Here is a 15,280-nt window from a genome sequence, read left to right on the forward strand (position 1 = left end):
TGAAGGAAATAATAAATTTGACGGGAAACGGTGGTGACTCACACAGTTCAAAAAACAATGGAAGTTGGCAATCAGTTAAACATAAACGGAACAGAAAAACGGAAATAACACAAATTCGAATGTTGTGAAGGGAGTCCCCAGGTATGCGGAACTACATGTTAGTAGAGTAGATCCAGCAACCACGATAGATATGCAAGAGTCATTGAAAGAAAATTTTCCAGAAGTTCAGGTAGAGGTCTTCACTCCAAAGCAACCAGGAGTATACTCTTCATATAAATCAGTAGGTATTTACGAGGTAAATTTTAGAAAAGCGATGGATGCCAATGGCTGGCCTTATGGATCGTGTATAAGTCGTTTTTTATACAGAAACCGGATCAAGCATCAGACACAGCTATGAAGTCAGAAATCTTTCAACCTTGTCTTTTTCTGTTGAACGTACGGACAATCAATTCTGATAAAATAAATAATATTCAGACAGACATTTCAAATTTTAATAACCTCGAGCTTTTATGTTCAACAGAATTGATTTGCTTGACTATATCAACTACAATGGAACATTCTCGTAAATTCTCAAAACCCATCATGTACATTGGATAATGATGACTCGTTGCTACTATGATGTGACGTGATGAGACAAGAGTTGTATAGCCACGTATAGAGACATGACACGTAAAATAAAATCAAACTCATAAAAATAAATTTTTCATAAAATACATATATACATACTGGAAAACATATTGGTGATCATCGTGTCCTTGAAATACTTTTTCTGATACTTGAAATTATAGAACTGAATTATTCGTTTTCTTAAATCAAACGGGAGTTGTTTCTGGGCCATGTATTCTTCCACTTGGTTTATGATTTCTACAAATTTGATTTCCATGTTCCTCGAATTCAAAAAGTGCATGGCCAGTATAACTAAAAACAGGAAAAACTATAAAACTCTCTACAATTACTCACTTTGATCACGAATTTGTTCATTTAGTTTATTTCACTTGTTTTATCAGAAACACTCCAGTCACAATTGGGTTGGGGATTTGTCTCTCTTCTATAGATACTTTCACGGAAAGTGTCCAGGGGACTTGGCATATTCGATTCCACCAAGAGCGGTACAGAAAAACGAGACGGACTGTGGCTGCTCATCATTTTGAGGTCCAAATCAGTACACCTCGAACTTCACTGTTTAAGGGCTCTTTCATTTGGAGAACTGCGTTTATGTGGAACGTTAGTTACAAATAAAAGTGGAAAAAAACATTTTCATTTCTCTTTTCATTATGATCTCCTACCACATAGTAACGGCTACATCCATCAATTTATATTTCGAAACCTTCCGCAATAAAACATCAAGTCTCCGAAACTTCAACTGCAGAAATTGACGATATTTTCAAATACGACCTTGACAACTATGCATTCGAGAACAAATATTTTTACTATCAAAATCTATAAGACAAAATTCGGAATACCATTCCAATTGAAACCCGGACTGAGGGAGTCCAACATAAAATATAGAAAACATTCGTTTACCAAACGCCCTGCTAAAAGTAAATGAGAATGGTGAATTTTTGACTTCGGGTATAAATCCATATGTAATTATAACTCAATTTTTCGGATGTAGAAATTGAACTTATTATTTCTCTCTAAATCATCCAATGAAACAGGAACAGAATAAAACAACGTGGATTAGGTATTCGAAATTGAAGAAAAACTACGTTTAGGATATTCAAATGAGGAAGAATCTGAATAAATAACGGAAACATATTGAGACTTTTCTGACATTTAGACAGTGAGGGACTTCAAAAATAAAATTGAACATCAATTCAACACTAATGATACAAAAACATATCGTTAAATTTGTCGAACAATTTTAATAACCCATTAGTCATAAGTGAAACACCTAAAACCACTTTCGAAAGAATAAAAATCGACATAGTAGAAATTACAACGAAAAATGATGCACTAAGTATTCGTGACGAACTTACAAAATGTACTCAACTCTACCCAATTTCAGATGAAACCTCGAGAAACACTGCAGAAAATAGAAACGAACTTGGCTCGTAGTACTTTCTGAATCTTTACAAGTGACTATGAATTGTCCTGCAAAAAAGTTAAAACCAAAATGATAAATAAAAACTGTCTAATAACTCCTAAAACTGAGTGTAATGCGTTCATTGGAATAACAAAGATTCAAGCACATTCCAGATTTGTCCAGATTGTCAAATGTTTCGTATATGGATCTCACCCAGTTTTGATACCATACTAGTATTGTAACAACATTCCGGATAAATCCAGTCTTCCAAAGCTGACGCCGCTGAAATTGATCGACGTTAACGTCAACGATTCGAAAATAGGCAAACACAAACTTGACACTTATTACAAAACGTTAGATGATTTAATTAACCAACCATACGTAACCAAACACATTTCTTGGTTTACATATTTTACCATTACCATTGCGTTGATAGTCTTTTGCATCTTTTGTAAAAACAATTACTACGGCAAAATCCTTAATCCATTACCATTGCGTTGATAGTCTTTTGCATATTTTGTAAAAAACAAGTACTACGGCAAAAGCCTTAAGGCGCTCTAACAGCGGTGCCTGTGCGAAAGTAGCGATTCCCATTGGATTTGAATCGCTGGAGATTAAATCCATTTGAAAAAACGTTCTCAGGAAGTTCATTCCACATAAACGCAGTTCTCCAAATGAAAGAGTTTTTGAACAGTGGAGTTTGAGATGTACCGAGTTGAACTTCAAAGCTATGAGAAGCCATAGTCCGTCGCATAATTCTGATATGTACCGCTGTTGGTGAAATCAGATGTGCCAAGTCACTTCCACACTTTCTGTGATAGTATCTATAAAAGAGAGACAAATCTCCAACCTTTCTTCGATGTTCCAGACTATCAAGGTTGCAAGTGATGTTCGCGACTCCAATCAGGCAGATGGCTCCTTTCTGGATGGAATCCAGCAGCTTCTAGGCATACTTAGGGGTGGAGCTCCATATATGAGAACAATACTCCAAAAAAATGTCTGATCTGAGTTTTATAATGCATCAAAAGTTGCTGATTCGGAACAGTGTTCCAAGCTTTTGAGAAGCCAAGACATATTGTGTCCATTTTAACAAAACAAACTCATCGAAGCAGAAAGCGGAATAGTCTGTCCTGTCGGAGACATTTATCTTTTTGGAGAAAACTGATGAATGGGTTTTTGTGGCATTGAATTGATTCTACTCCAATTCAAAATCACTTCTGGATCCTCATTGAAATATGCAACATCCTGCTGCTGGTGAAGATGTGCATCCACAGCCAATGTCCTGGAATCCAAATGAAATGACGACACAAGAATATTGTTGCCAGCAAAGCGATATATTGGATTCTAGTTTTTTCCAATAAGTCGTTGATATATAATAAAGAGGGTTGGAGACAATATGGATCCTTGGGGAACACTAGCGTTGATGGTAAACTGGAGAGATATCCATCGACGGCCACTTGCAGGGAACGTTCTTTCAAGAAGCTGGAGAGCCATACATAAAAATGATCCGACAAGCGATGCATCGAAGTTTGGTCAGCAAACCCTCATGCCACACACGGTCAGAGGCCTTAGAAATATCAAGCACAACAGCTTTTGACTCTTTATGTTTCTCGATTGCGTTATTCCGAATATTTGTTTCCGAAAGCCATATTGATGATCGCTCAAGATAATGAAGCCTTCCAAATATTTAAGGATACGGTGGTTTACTTTCTCCATGATTTTTTATATCACTGATAGCAAAGCGACTGGACTACAGTTATTTGGAAGATTTTTCTTGCCCTTTTTAAGAATAGGCTGAACGCGAGAAAGGAAATCCCTTCCTTGTAAGACAGGTTGGAGGAAACCACCATCGTCACCAGGACCCTTCAGGTTCCTGAAGTATTGAACCACCATATTGCTGAAGCCTGAGAGAAAATCTAGTTTTCGAGACACGAGATCCAAGAGTACAACCCTAAAAGTTGCTACATATCGAACCAACTTTTTTCCATTGAGGAGAGTTGTATTATGCACACGGATGACATATACCATTCATATCCAAGGGGACCCGCTCAAGATCAAGTTGAGTCGTGATCCGGTACCTACGCACCGTTTAGTGACCATAATACACCTAGACACTTGTCGTGAAACAAAACTAGTTTGAAATTTCACGAGCTCCAGTATAAGGACCGCCCACTCAGAATGAACAACACGAAAACGCGGAAAAACATTGGTTTTCCCAAGATATTTCAGCTTAGTTTCGAAAATTAAGTTATGAAATGTCGTTTCCTAAGCGATAGAAAAATCTTTTGCAAGATTATTAGCCTTCGCTAATTTTTAAATAGGGAAAAAGCTGATTTTATGGAAAATGGCTTTTTCAGTTAGCTAGATAGGGAAATCGTGCTTTCTTCAAAGAAGCATCGATAGAGATTCTTAGCAGCTATCGTTTGACACCCCGATCACGCTTCCAGTGCTCGTGGTTCAATTTTTATTAGCATTTGAGTTCGAAAAATGTAAGATTTTTCAAACGCATATTTTTGCAAGAAGGAACAGGAATATCGAGACGCGGCATAAGACTTTTTGTCTTAGGATGCTGAGATCTATATGAAATCAAGGAAAACGAAAATTCAGGTTTTTCGCGATTTTCCGAAGATTTCCGAGTGAGGCCGAAGTCTGTTAGACTTCATTTATCGTACAACGCAAATTGAGGAAGCGAAACGAAACATGAAAAGAATTAGACAGAAACAGCGGTATATAGACGTCAATGGAAATTAGCAGAGCGGTATTCCTACTTCAAAGCCCAGCGCCTGCATAAAAACAGGTCGTAAACGCTGGCAAATCCATACGAAATGAGTTTTTTTCGTAGTGGAACTATTGAAAGTAGGTCAGTCAGGATCGCACGGCTTTTGCGATCTCTGGTTGGCTGAAAGTGGCGCGGAAGAGAGCCCGTTTATTTAGGATAAATATGCGGAGTTCCGTGTCACGATAGTTAGTCGAAGTTTGAACATTTAGCGGGTAGCAGCAATTTTTAAGAATCCGAAGATTTCTTAGAAGTTTCAAGTTGCGGTCAGGATTTTTTGAATGAATTCGTGTCTCTGGTTCTTTTCAGAACTAAATAGAGACAAAACACATCATTGGAGTCATCAGGAAGCTGCGGTTAACACTATATAGCCAATTTGGAGGAATTTTTACTGGAATTTGGAATTCTCAGGATCCCTTGAAACCAAATCAGGATATATTAGTGGCTGGATATTTATTAGAGGAATTCCAGGACCGTGGACATTTTGGGAGCTGTTAAAACGGATACTGGAGCGGATTACTGGCTAAATATATTATTGTTGCACATAACCATACTTTACGTTTGTCCAGGTTCCTTTTGGCACCCCGCCGAAGGAAAGCAGCCCAAATCCTGCAAAGGAAGAGCAGGTCCCTACTAAAGTTGCTCGGTCTCACCCACCCGATCACCTTGCGGTGTTAAAGATCGAGGTGTTTAGAGATTAAACTCGAGAGGGTCAAGACATCATTAGTTACGTCCTTCGGGCGAACGACTCAACTTAACCGTTGGGACCTTTCCAGGACTTCGATACCTTTCCACCTAATCCTGCGAGCGGCCCTCATCCTAGGGTGCTGTTCAACCGTTAGGCTCCCTGTTCCTACGTCACTAGCTCAGTTCACCCTGTAGGCCTTGGTTAGGAAAGTAGCTTTCGCGAACCAAGGGTGAACTTAAAAACATAGATTTCCGTGAATCCTACCCTCTGACTATTTCCTCGTCAGAGTCATATTAGGGACTTTTGAAATCGAAATGCAGACTAGGGCAAAACACGCGCGAGCGCAACTTGCCGAGAATACGCCAGTGCCAAATCGCGAGACCACAAGTTTCGGTCAAACTAACTTCCTGTCAGACATTTTTAGTCGCCTGAGTGCGACTCCTACGAGCCGACAAGGAACCCCTTTGGAATCTGGTTTCACAGGAAACAGTATTCCCAGAACTCCGGTAGGATCAGCCAGTCTGAGGCTAGGTTCTACTCACCGTTCTTTTTCAATAAACGAGGACATCAGTGCCTCTCCCTTGGTCGCAGAGCGACAAACCGTGGGCCTTGGTGGTTTTTCGGCAAGCCGAATAATTCGAGAATTCGACCAGTCTCAAAGGACAAAGTCGTCCTCAAATCGCGATAAAACAACGCGAAATAGCATGTTGGAATTAAACCGCATTAGGGAAAATAAAACCTCGGCGATGAGAAGGATTGATCTCTTACATGCGGAAGTAGAACGTCAGGAGACGTTGCTACAGAAAACTGGACATCATCTCCGAGGAGATGCACCAGCTAGACCGCAAAGCGAACCCCAATTAGGGCTTCGCGCGATGTTATCTATGCGAGCACGATCCCCTATGCTGAGATCGGCTCCGAAACTACGAAATTCGCAATTTTGTTCCCAACCGGAACAAAAAGCAGAAATCGGAGATTTTTGCCGACGGCGAAAACCGGAAGGAGCTTTCCCTCCGAATCCGACAATTCTGCCTGAACGCGAGATAATGAGACACATGACGGAAGAGTTACCCACTTATGTGGTAACCAGGAGTCCGAAGATACACAGGGTGTACAGCCATCCTGTAGAAATCGCATGTGCACAGGAAATAGAGCCATTGTCGAACCCGACAAGAGATTCATGCTACGGACAGCGTTTTCAAAGCAACGAAGGCTTTGGAGATGCTAGCCACATGGAAATGGAACAAAGCGTCGAAGCACAGGTCGTCCGACGCCAGGCGTCGCGATGCCCCCAGGTCGGAGCATTTAGCGATCCCTGGGAGGAGAGGGGTGCGTTGCGCACAGGAGCGCCTCGCATCTTGAACCAGCTGGATACTGACGACCTAGCGGAAGCGCTAGGGGGTGGTGGAATGCCAGGGGGTCACCCTGAAGCCGAGAGAGGCTTGGGGGTGGCTTCATGGCGGGGTCAGTACCTCCAAAAGGAGTCATTTGTTCCAAGAGAGCTAACTGAAGCAAACCAACCTCCCGTCGTACTCAGACAGGAACTGAGTCCCAAAATCCCTGGGGCTCAGGTCTGGGAGGCCAGCCGGCCGTTACGGCGAACGGTACGCGCGGTCGGAGGGGGCGGAGTCGTAGGACACGCCCCCTCGATGCAAATCGACCCAGACGTAAGTGTTACCGGAGGACATGTCGCCCAAAGTGTGGGGCTGGAGCACGAGGACGTGCCCAGGAAGGCCAGAAGGCCAACCCGAATTCACGAGGGGGAGACAATGGCAGAACGGGTTGTGTGTGATCCCGAATTGTTCAAAAACACTCTGGCGCCTAACATCAACGTTTTCAATGACCAGTACTGGGCGGGTACTGATGACGTACATGAGGTACGAAACTCCGTTCAGGCGGAAATTAGGCAAAGGAGAGGGTGCGGGATAGCTGAAGAGGGTGCATGGGGAATGCAACCCCCACGAGCTGACGCACGAGTGCCATTGCTACAAGCAACCGGACAACAGGAAGTTGATAAACCGGTCGATAAAATGGAAGAATTGTTCACCCGATTGGTGACGGTTCTGGAGAGTCGCAGAGAGCCACAGAGAGGCTCGGAAAGCGATTCTCAAATTTCGAAAAGGGTCAAGGTGCCTTCTCCTACCTTTAGCGGACTGGAGAATGAGGACCCCTTTGACTTTTGCAAGAAAGCTGAAGAGCAGCTTTTGGAATTGCACCCTTCAGTGTGGGTAGCGACAGCCGGACAGTGGCTGAAAGGCGCAGCAGCGCAATGGTTCACGCCCTACAGGAATATGACCCTGGATTGGGCATTTTTCACAAACCGTCTACAAGAGCGTTTTGATAATGAACTCTTGGTGAGTTCATTAGAAAGCAGCTTATACGGAGTGGACCAGAAAAAAGGCGAATCCATAACGTCTTTTATACTGAATAAACTGGGTCTAGCCAGGAGGCTATACCCGGAGATGGAAGAACGAAGGATCGTTCAATTAATAATGAATAGGATGTGTGCAGAGGTGAAGGTTCACCTCCAACTGCACACATTCACCACCATTGAAGAACTGACCCAGAAGGCAGTGGCTGTGGAGTCACTGCTAAGAGGCAGTGTCAAGGAAAATAGCAGTGGCACAAATCGTCGAAACTACTACGAGGACAGAGAGCCTCGTCGTAGCAACGCGGGAAGCCACGACAAAGGGGGTCAAAGAATGGACCCGCCTAAACCAAACCACAACGAGGACAGAGGGCCTCGTCGTGGCATCGATGGAAGAAATAGAGGATGGGACAAAGGAGGCCGAAGAGAGGACTCGCCCCAACAACCCCGTCAGCGGCAGGAGCCGATAGGGGCTAGCAAGAGCCCGGAAAATAGGAACGCAGGTGGCAACAGACCAGGCGAGGGCAGGCCAGCACCCTCATCAGGGTGTCTGGTCTGCAAAGGACCTCACTGGGCCCGAGATTGCCCGAAGCAACGGCAGACGACTGCCAACAGTGATGGAAAGCGATACCAGGCGAAGACAAAGCCTGATGGGAACGCAGTCGCGCGGGTGGTCGAAGCGACTCGACCGCGCGACAGCAATAAGGAACAGCAGATGCCGTCGGGAAACGCCAGCGGGGGCTGCAAGGGGGCTCCCGAGGGCGGCTCCAAGGCGAAGGGCAGGCAGTGAATACACTGTCTGTCAAGGAGCGAGCACGTCCTGAGGGATGTGCTCCAACGATGGTGGATGGACCACCCAACGAGGGAAGGCAGGACAAATCGGGGAGATTTGTACCTGGACCGCCGGCGGGCGTTAAACGTGGAAAGATAGTCGGGAAGCAGCTGGGGGCTGGAGAGCTCAAGCTGGAACCGCCGGCGGGCGTTAAACGTGAAAAGATAGTCGGAAAGCAGCTGGGGGCTGGAGAGCTCAAGCTGGAACCGCCGGCGGGCGTTAAACGCGGAAATGTTGTCGAAAAGCAGCTGGGGGCTGAAAAGCTCAAGCTGGAACCGCCGGCGGGCGTTAAACGCAGGAACGTAGTATTGGAGCAGGTAGGAGCTGGCAAGCTCAAGCCTGGACCGCCGACGGGCGCTAAACGTGAAAATAGGGAAACCCAGAACAAGGCCAAGGGACTTAGTTCTGGTGGATCAGGTGGCCAAATCCAGGAGAGGTCAATGGGACCCAGATCTGGTAGGTCAGGTGGCCCAAATTTTGAAAACCCAATAGGACTTAGGTCCGAAAGGTTAGTAGGCCATACCGTCAGGGAAAGCCAGACTGAGCCAAGTGGACTCAAGTCCGGTGGACCAGCAAGTCGAGTTGAGGTTGCGGAAGAACAGGACAGGTTGGAGAAACCTGTGCCTGCTACGCAGGAACCCATCGGCACGAGGACGGATCAACAAGTGGAAAGGGAGGTACCCGGACCACAAGGAAGCGGCACAGCGGGGCTTGAAGCAGAATTGAAAGAAGACGAGAAAGCAGCACGAAGACAGAGGCTGGAAAAAATTATTCGTCGTGTCGGAGAGGCGAGTAAGATGTTACGAGGTATGTTCTCGAAAAGGCAACTTGTTGTCTTGGACAGGCTGAAGCCCTGTGAAGGAGGCATACCTCAAAGCAGGAAAGGAGCCCTTCCAGAAAGGAAGAACAGCTTTACAGCTGTGCTCCCAACCCGCAAACATGACAGAGCGATTGTGGAGCGAAACCAAAGAGAGTTGAGAGAACGGGAGCTGATGTGTGCCACAGGCGTTTTCAGCGTACCCAGGATGGGTACTGGAACTGGAAGCGTGACTGGTAGTCGAAGTCGAGTGGACTCAGGTCTGGTCATTCAGCGAGCAGCAGATGTCGGGGGAATCCTGTGTGATGGAAACCCTCGGCCAACGATTCAGCTGGAGGCTGATGCTGGGGGAATCCTGTGTGATGGAAACCCTCGGCCAACGAGATGCAAAGCCGAACCCAGGTGCGCGCAAACCCTGAGGGGTCCCTGCCCGGCCAGCAAGGGGGACGCAGAGCAGCAGCAGGCAGAAGTAGTGGCCAGGCAAACCCAGGGAGGTCCCTGCCTCGCCGAAACTACGGACGCACGCAACCAGGCACAGGCAGAGGTTAAGCAAACCAAAGGTGGTCCCTGCTTTCCCGGAGAAGCCGCAGCCGACAACCAGGCGGAAGCAGCGGCCAGGCAAACCAAGGAAGGTCTCTGCCTCGCCCGAGCTGTGAAAGCCAATGGAGAGGTGAAAGCAGTGGCCAGGCAAACCCAGGGGGGTCCCTGCCTCGCCCAGACTGCGGAAGCCGACATAGAGGCGGAAGGGGAAGCCGAGCAAACCCTGAGAGGTCCCTGCTCCGCCAAGACCCTAGAAGCCAACAGCAGACCAATGACAGACCTAGAGGAGTTCATTTTGACAGACCCACTGGGTAGTGGACATCGGCGAAAGCATGCGGAAGCTACCCTGAAGTCCTCGATGAAACCGATCTCGGAAGGTAGTAGCGACACGATTGCGAAGCAGCGCCGACACCAGGCAAGGACAGATGCAGCGATTGCTGAACCAAACCCGAAGGAGCCGAAGGAGCGGCAGCCGAAGTGCGTTACAGGCACAACCGGTGTATCCAGGAGCGGTACGAAAGCCGGGGGTGTGACTGGTAGTTGTAGCCAAGGGGAGGGACCCTTGGCTGGTTCACAAGGAAGTGGACCTTTGCGGCGAACGCGCACGGAAGCTGGAAACCGTTACCTAATGAAGCCGATCCTGAAAGGCGGTAGCAACGTAATCGGAGACCTGCATCGGAAATTGCCGAAGATAGATGCAGCAACAATGAGGTTTACCAAACCGAACCTACAGGAGCTGAAGAAGCGAGAGTTGGCGTGCGTTACAGGCACGCTCGGCGTATCCATGAGGGGTACACATGCTGGGTGTGTGACTGGTAGTAGTCAAGAGGACTCAGGTCAGGTCGACAAGGAGGTAGGAGCTGTTAGAGGGACCCTGCGAGAAGGCAACCCTCAGCAGACTCGAAGGAGTACCCAGAGTGGTACAGAAGCCGAACCAGCAGTCGCGCATACCCTGAGAGGTCCCTGCCCGGCTGACAGTGAAGAGGCACAGCAGCGAGGTGGTACTAGACTGCGCGGTAGCACTCTAGGCCACCAGGCGGAAGTAGCGGCCAGGCACACCCAGAGAGGTCCCTGCCTCGCCCAGGCTATGGAAGCCCCTAGACAGGCGGAAGCAGAGGCCAGGCATACCTTGAGAGGTCACTGCCTCGCCGGATCTGCGGAAGCAACCAGTGGGACAGCGGGTGCGCCCAGGAACGTGCAACGTGAAAGCGACCCCTGTTCAGAGGCGAAAGGGGAGGCCGAGTATACCCAGAGAGGTCCCTGCTCCGCCGAGAACCCGGAAGCCAATCAGAGACCAAGGAATGACCTACAGGAGACCCTTTTGGCTGGTTCACTGAAAAGTGAATCCTTTAGACGAACGCGCACTGAAGCCGGCTCGAACCTTCTAATGAAGCCGATCCTATATAGTGAAGGCGCGGTGAACCATATTGGAGATACTTGGTTGCAGCGGAACGACGCAGAGAGGGAGTTGAAGCAGCCCAAGGCACTGGTGCACAGTGGGGGTTCGCCGAGGCTTCTGCGTCGAACTGCGGGGCCGGACGCTCACGGTGGGGGTCTCGTCTGGAACGAGGACTGTCTACCAGGGTGCTCTTGGCCGGCAACGCACGAGGCCGAAGGTGGTACTGCTTTGGAAGCAAGAGATACCAGCCGGAAGCCGAAGCGGACTGTCCACTGGGGTGCCAGTGAATGGATACCCGAAGCAGTGGGACAGCATACCCAAACGACATGGAGACCTGAATACCTAGGACATGTCATCACCGAAGATGTAGGATGCCCACTATCAGAGGAGTACCTACTTCCTGAGGTGACCCTGGAACAATTGCCAGAGAAATTGGCAGAAGAGATACCAAGAAGCGGATGGGTGGACCAACTGCCAAGCAGGCATAAGAGGCCCCATCTAGAAGGTATTGAAGATCCGGCACAACGTGCAGTCGTGCCGAAGAATATGAAGAGGAGAAAAGGCTTACCACCCGAAGAGGTAGCCTGGACTCCAGGAGAACCACCTGGAAAAACAGGAAATGAAACGGGATCGGTATGGAAAAGGACTGAACCAAACATACGAGAACCCATGACAAATGCTGAGAAGCAATTGAGGGAACCATGCAATGTAGAAGATGGAATTCTCTACAGAAGACGACCGGAGAAATACCGGCGAATATACCCCTAGGTTATACTCCTCCTAGACCAGGAGATTGGAGTATACCTAGTAGACGAGGACCTCTACTAGAGCAACTCGCGGCCAGAGTTGAGAGATTTGAAAAGGTGAAGCGCCTTGACAGGACCGTGAAGGCTAGCCTGCAGCACACCAAGGGTTGGTGATAGCCGCGAAGGGGCGAACCTGCCATCGGTTTGTCAAGGGCGCGGACACGTCTTCGGCAGAAGATCGTGAACCACCTGGAGGACAAGCAGCAGAGAAAGTCGAGGGGAGAAAACCCCAAGAAACAGACAGGGCGGATCCGCAGGAGGGGCCTGCGGAGAAGTCCGAAGGCCAGCGACGATTCACGGGTGAGCGTCGTGTCGGAGACCGACGAAGATCCCGAGTCATATCGCTTGAACCCGATAGCATGCAACGCGATCAGAGCCAAGCTGCGACGAGGGAAGACCTGCAGAAGGTGTACCCTGCAGCAACGGGGGACGGTGACAGCGATAGTGACGATGAATGCGCGGGACCTAGGGTGATAGTGACCAGAGCCCTGGTACACTAGAACCCTGTGAGCGGAACAAGTACTGTCCTATTGGGGCCATGGTGGCGTGCCAAGACAGGAACCTTTTTTAAAGGAGGGGGGTGTCGTGAAACAAAACTAGTTTGAAATTTCACGAGCTCCAGTATAAGGACCGCCCACTCAGAATGAACAACACGAAAACGCGGAAAAACATTGGTTTTCCCAAGATATTTCAGCTTAGTTTCGAAAATTAAGTTATGAAATGTCGTTTCCTAAGCGATAGAAAAATCTTTTGCAAGATTATTAGCCTTCGCTAATTTTTAAATAGGGAAAAAGCTGATTTTATGGAAAATGGCTTTTTCAGTTAGCTAGATAGGGAAATCGTGCTTTCTTCAAAGAAGCATCGATAGAGATTCTTAGCAGCTATCGTTTGACACCCCGATCACGCTTCCAGTGCTCGTGGTTCAATTTTTATTAGCATTTGAGTTCGAAAAATGTAAGATTTTTCAAACGCATATTTTTGCAAGAAGGAACAGGAATATCGAGACGCGGCATAAGACTTTTTGTCTTAGGATGCTGAGATCTATATGAAATCAAGGAAAACGAAAATTCAGGTTTTTCGCGATTTTCCGAAGATTTCCGAGTGAGGCCGAAGACTGTTAGACTTCATTTATCGTACAACGCAAATTGAGGAAGCGAAACGAAACATGAAAAGAATGAGACAGAAACAGCGGTATATAGACGTCAATGGAAATTAGCAGAGCGGTATTCCTACTTCAAAGCCCAGCGCCTGCATAAAAACAGGTCGTAAACGCTGGCAAATCCATACGAAATGAGTTTTTTTCGTAGTGGAACTATTGAAAGTAGGTCAGTCAGGATCGCACGGCTTTTGCGATCTCTGGTTGGCTGAAAGTGGCGCGGAAGAGAGCCCGTTTATTTAGGATAAATATGCGGAGTTCCGTGTCACGATAGTTAGTCGAAGTTTGAACATTTAGCGGGTAGCAGCAATTTTTAAGAATCCGAAGATTTCTTAGAAGTTTCAAGTTGCGGTCAGGATTTTTTGAATGAATTCGTGTCTCTGGTTCTTTTCAGAACTAAATAGAGACAAAACACATCATTGGAGTCATCAGGAAGCTGCGGTTAACACTATATAGCCAATTTGGAGGAATTTTTACTGGAATTTGGAATTCTCAGGATCCCTTGAAACCAAATCAGGATATATTAGTGGCTGGATATTTATTAGAGGAATTCCAGGACCGTGGACATTTTGGGAGCTGTTAAAACGGATACTGGAGCGGATTACTGGCTAAATATATTATTGTTGCACATAACCATACTTTACGTTTGTCCAGGTTCCTTTTGGCACCCCGCCGAAGGAAAGCAGCCCAAATCCTGCAAAGGAAGAGCAGGTCCCTACTAAAGTTGCTCGGTCTCACCCACCCGATCACCTTGCGGTGTTAAAGATCGAGGTGTTTAGAGATTAAACTCGAGAGGGTCAAGACATCATTAGTTACGTCCTTCGGGCGAACGACTCAACTTAACCGTTGGGACCTTTCCAGGACTTCGATACCTTTCCACCTAATCCTGCGAGCGGCCCTCATCCTAGGGTGCTGTTCAACCGTTAGGCTCCCTGTTCCTACGTCACTAGCTCAGTTCACCCTGTAGGCCTTGGTTAGGAAAGTAGCTTTCGCGAACCAAGGGTGAACTTAAAAACATAGATTTCCGTGAATCCTACCCTCTGACTATTTCCTCGTCAGAGTCATATTAGGGACTTTTGAAATCGAAATGCAGACTAGGGCAAAACACGCGCGAGCGCAACTTGCCGAGAATACGCCAGTGCCAAATCGCGAGACCACAAGTTTCGGTCAAACTAACTTCCTGTCAGACATTTTTAGTCGCCTGAGTGCGACTCCTACGAGCCGACAAGGAACCCCTTTGGAATCTGGTTTCACAGGAAACAGTATTCCCAGAACTCCGGTAGGATCAGCCAGTCTGAGGCTAGGTTCTACTCACCGTTCTTTTTCAATAAACGAGGACATCAGTGCCTCTCCCTTGGTCGCAGAGCGACAAACCGTGGGCCTTGGTGGTTTTTCGGCAAGCCGAATAATTCGAGAATTCGACCAGTCTCAAAGGACAAAGTCGTCCTCAAATCGCGATAAAACAACGCGAAATAGCATGTTGGAATTAAACCGCATTAGGGAAAATAAAACCTCGGCGATGAGAAGGATTGATCTCTTACATGCGGAAGTAGAACGTCAGGAGACGTTGCTACAGAAAACTGGACATCATCTCCGAGGAGATGCACCAGCTAGACCGCAAAGCGAACCCCAATTAGGGCTTCGCGCGATGTTATCTATGCGAGCACGATCCCCTATGCTGAGATCGGCTCCGAAACTACGAAATTCGCAATTTTGTTCCCAACCGGAACAAAAAGCAGAAATCGGAGATTTTTGCCGACGGCGAAAACCGGAAGGAGCTTTCCCTCCGAATCCGACAATTCTGCCTGAACGCGAGATAATGAGACACATGACGGAAGAGTTACCCACTTATGTGGTAACCAGGAGTCCGAA

The 15,280-nt window shown here is 47.2% G+C and overlaps 2 protein-coding genes across 4 annotated transcripts in view; both read right to left on the bottom strand.

Moving 5' to 3' along the window:
• Positions 1 to 15,280, bottom strand: part of LOC141483638 (uncharacterized) — a 565,103-nt gene that overhangs the window by 311,795 nt on the left and 238,028 nt on the right. The window lies entirely within an intron of this gene.
• The window catches only part of LOC111512841 (potassium/sodium hyperpolarization-activated cyclic nucleotide-gated channel 1), a 108,975-nt gene that overhangs the window by 13,445 nt on the left and 80,250 nt on the right, over positions 1 to 15,280 (bottom strand). For all 3 annotated transcript variants that reach the window (XM_074178465.1, XM_074178464.1, XM_074178463.1), the window contains one exon: positions 727 to 918. In XM_074178465.1, coding sequence (XP_074034566.1) covers positions 727 to 918 — 192 coding nt within the window. The remainder of the gene's footprint in view (positions 1 to 726; positions 919 to 15,280) is intronic.

This window comes from Leptinotarsa decemlineata, unplaced genomic scaffold (genome assembly GCF_025532065.1).
Source record: "Leptinotarsa decemlineata unplaced genomic scaffold, Ldec_3_MD MMD2_tig00003798_RagTag_RagTag, whole genome shotgun sequence".
NCBI lineage: Eukaryota > Metazoa > Arthropoda > Insecta > Coleoptera > Chrysomelidae > Leptinotarsa > Leptinotarsa decemlineata.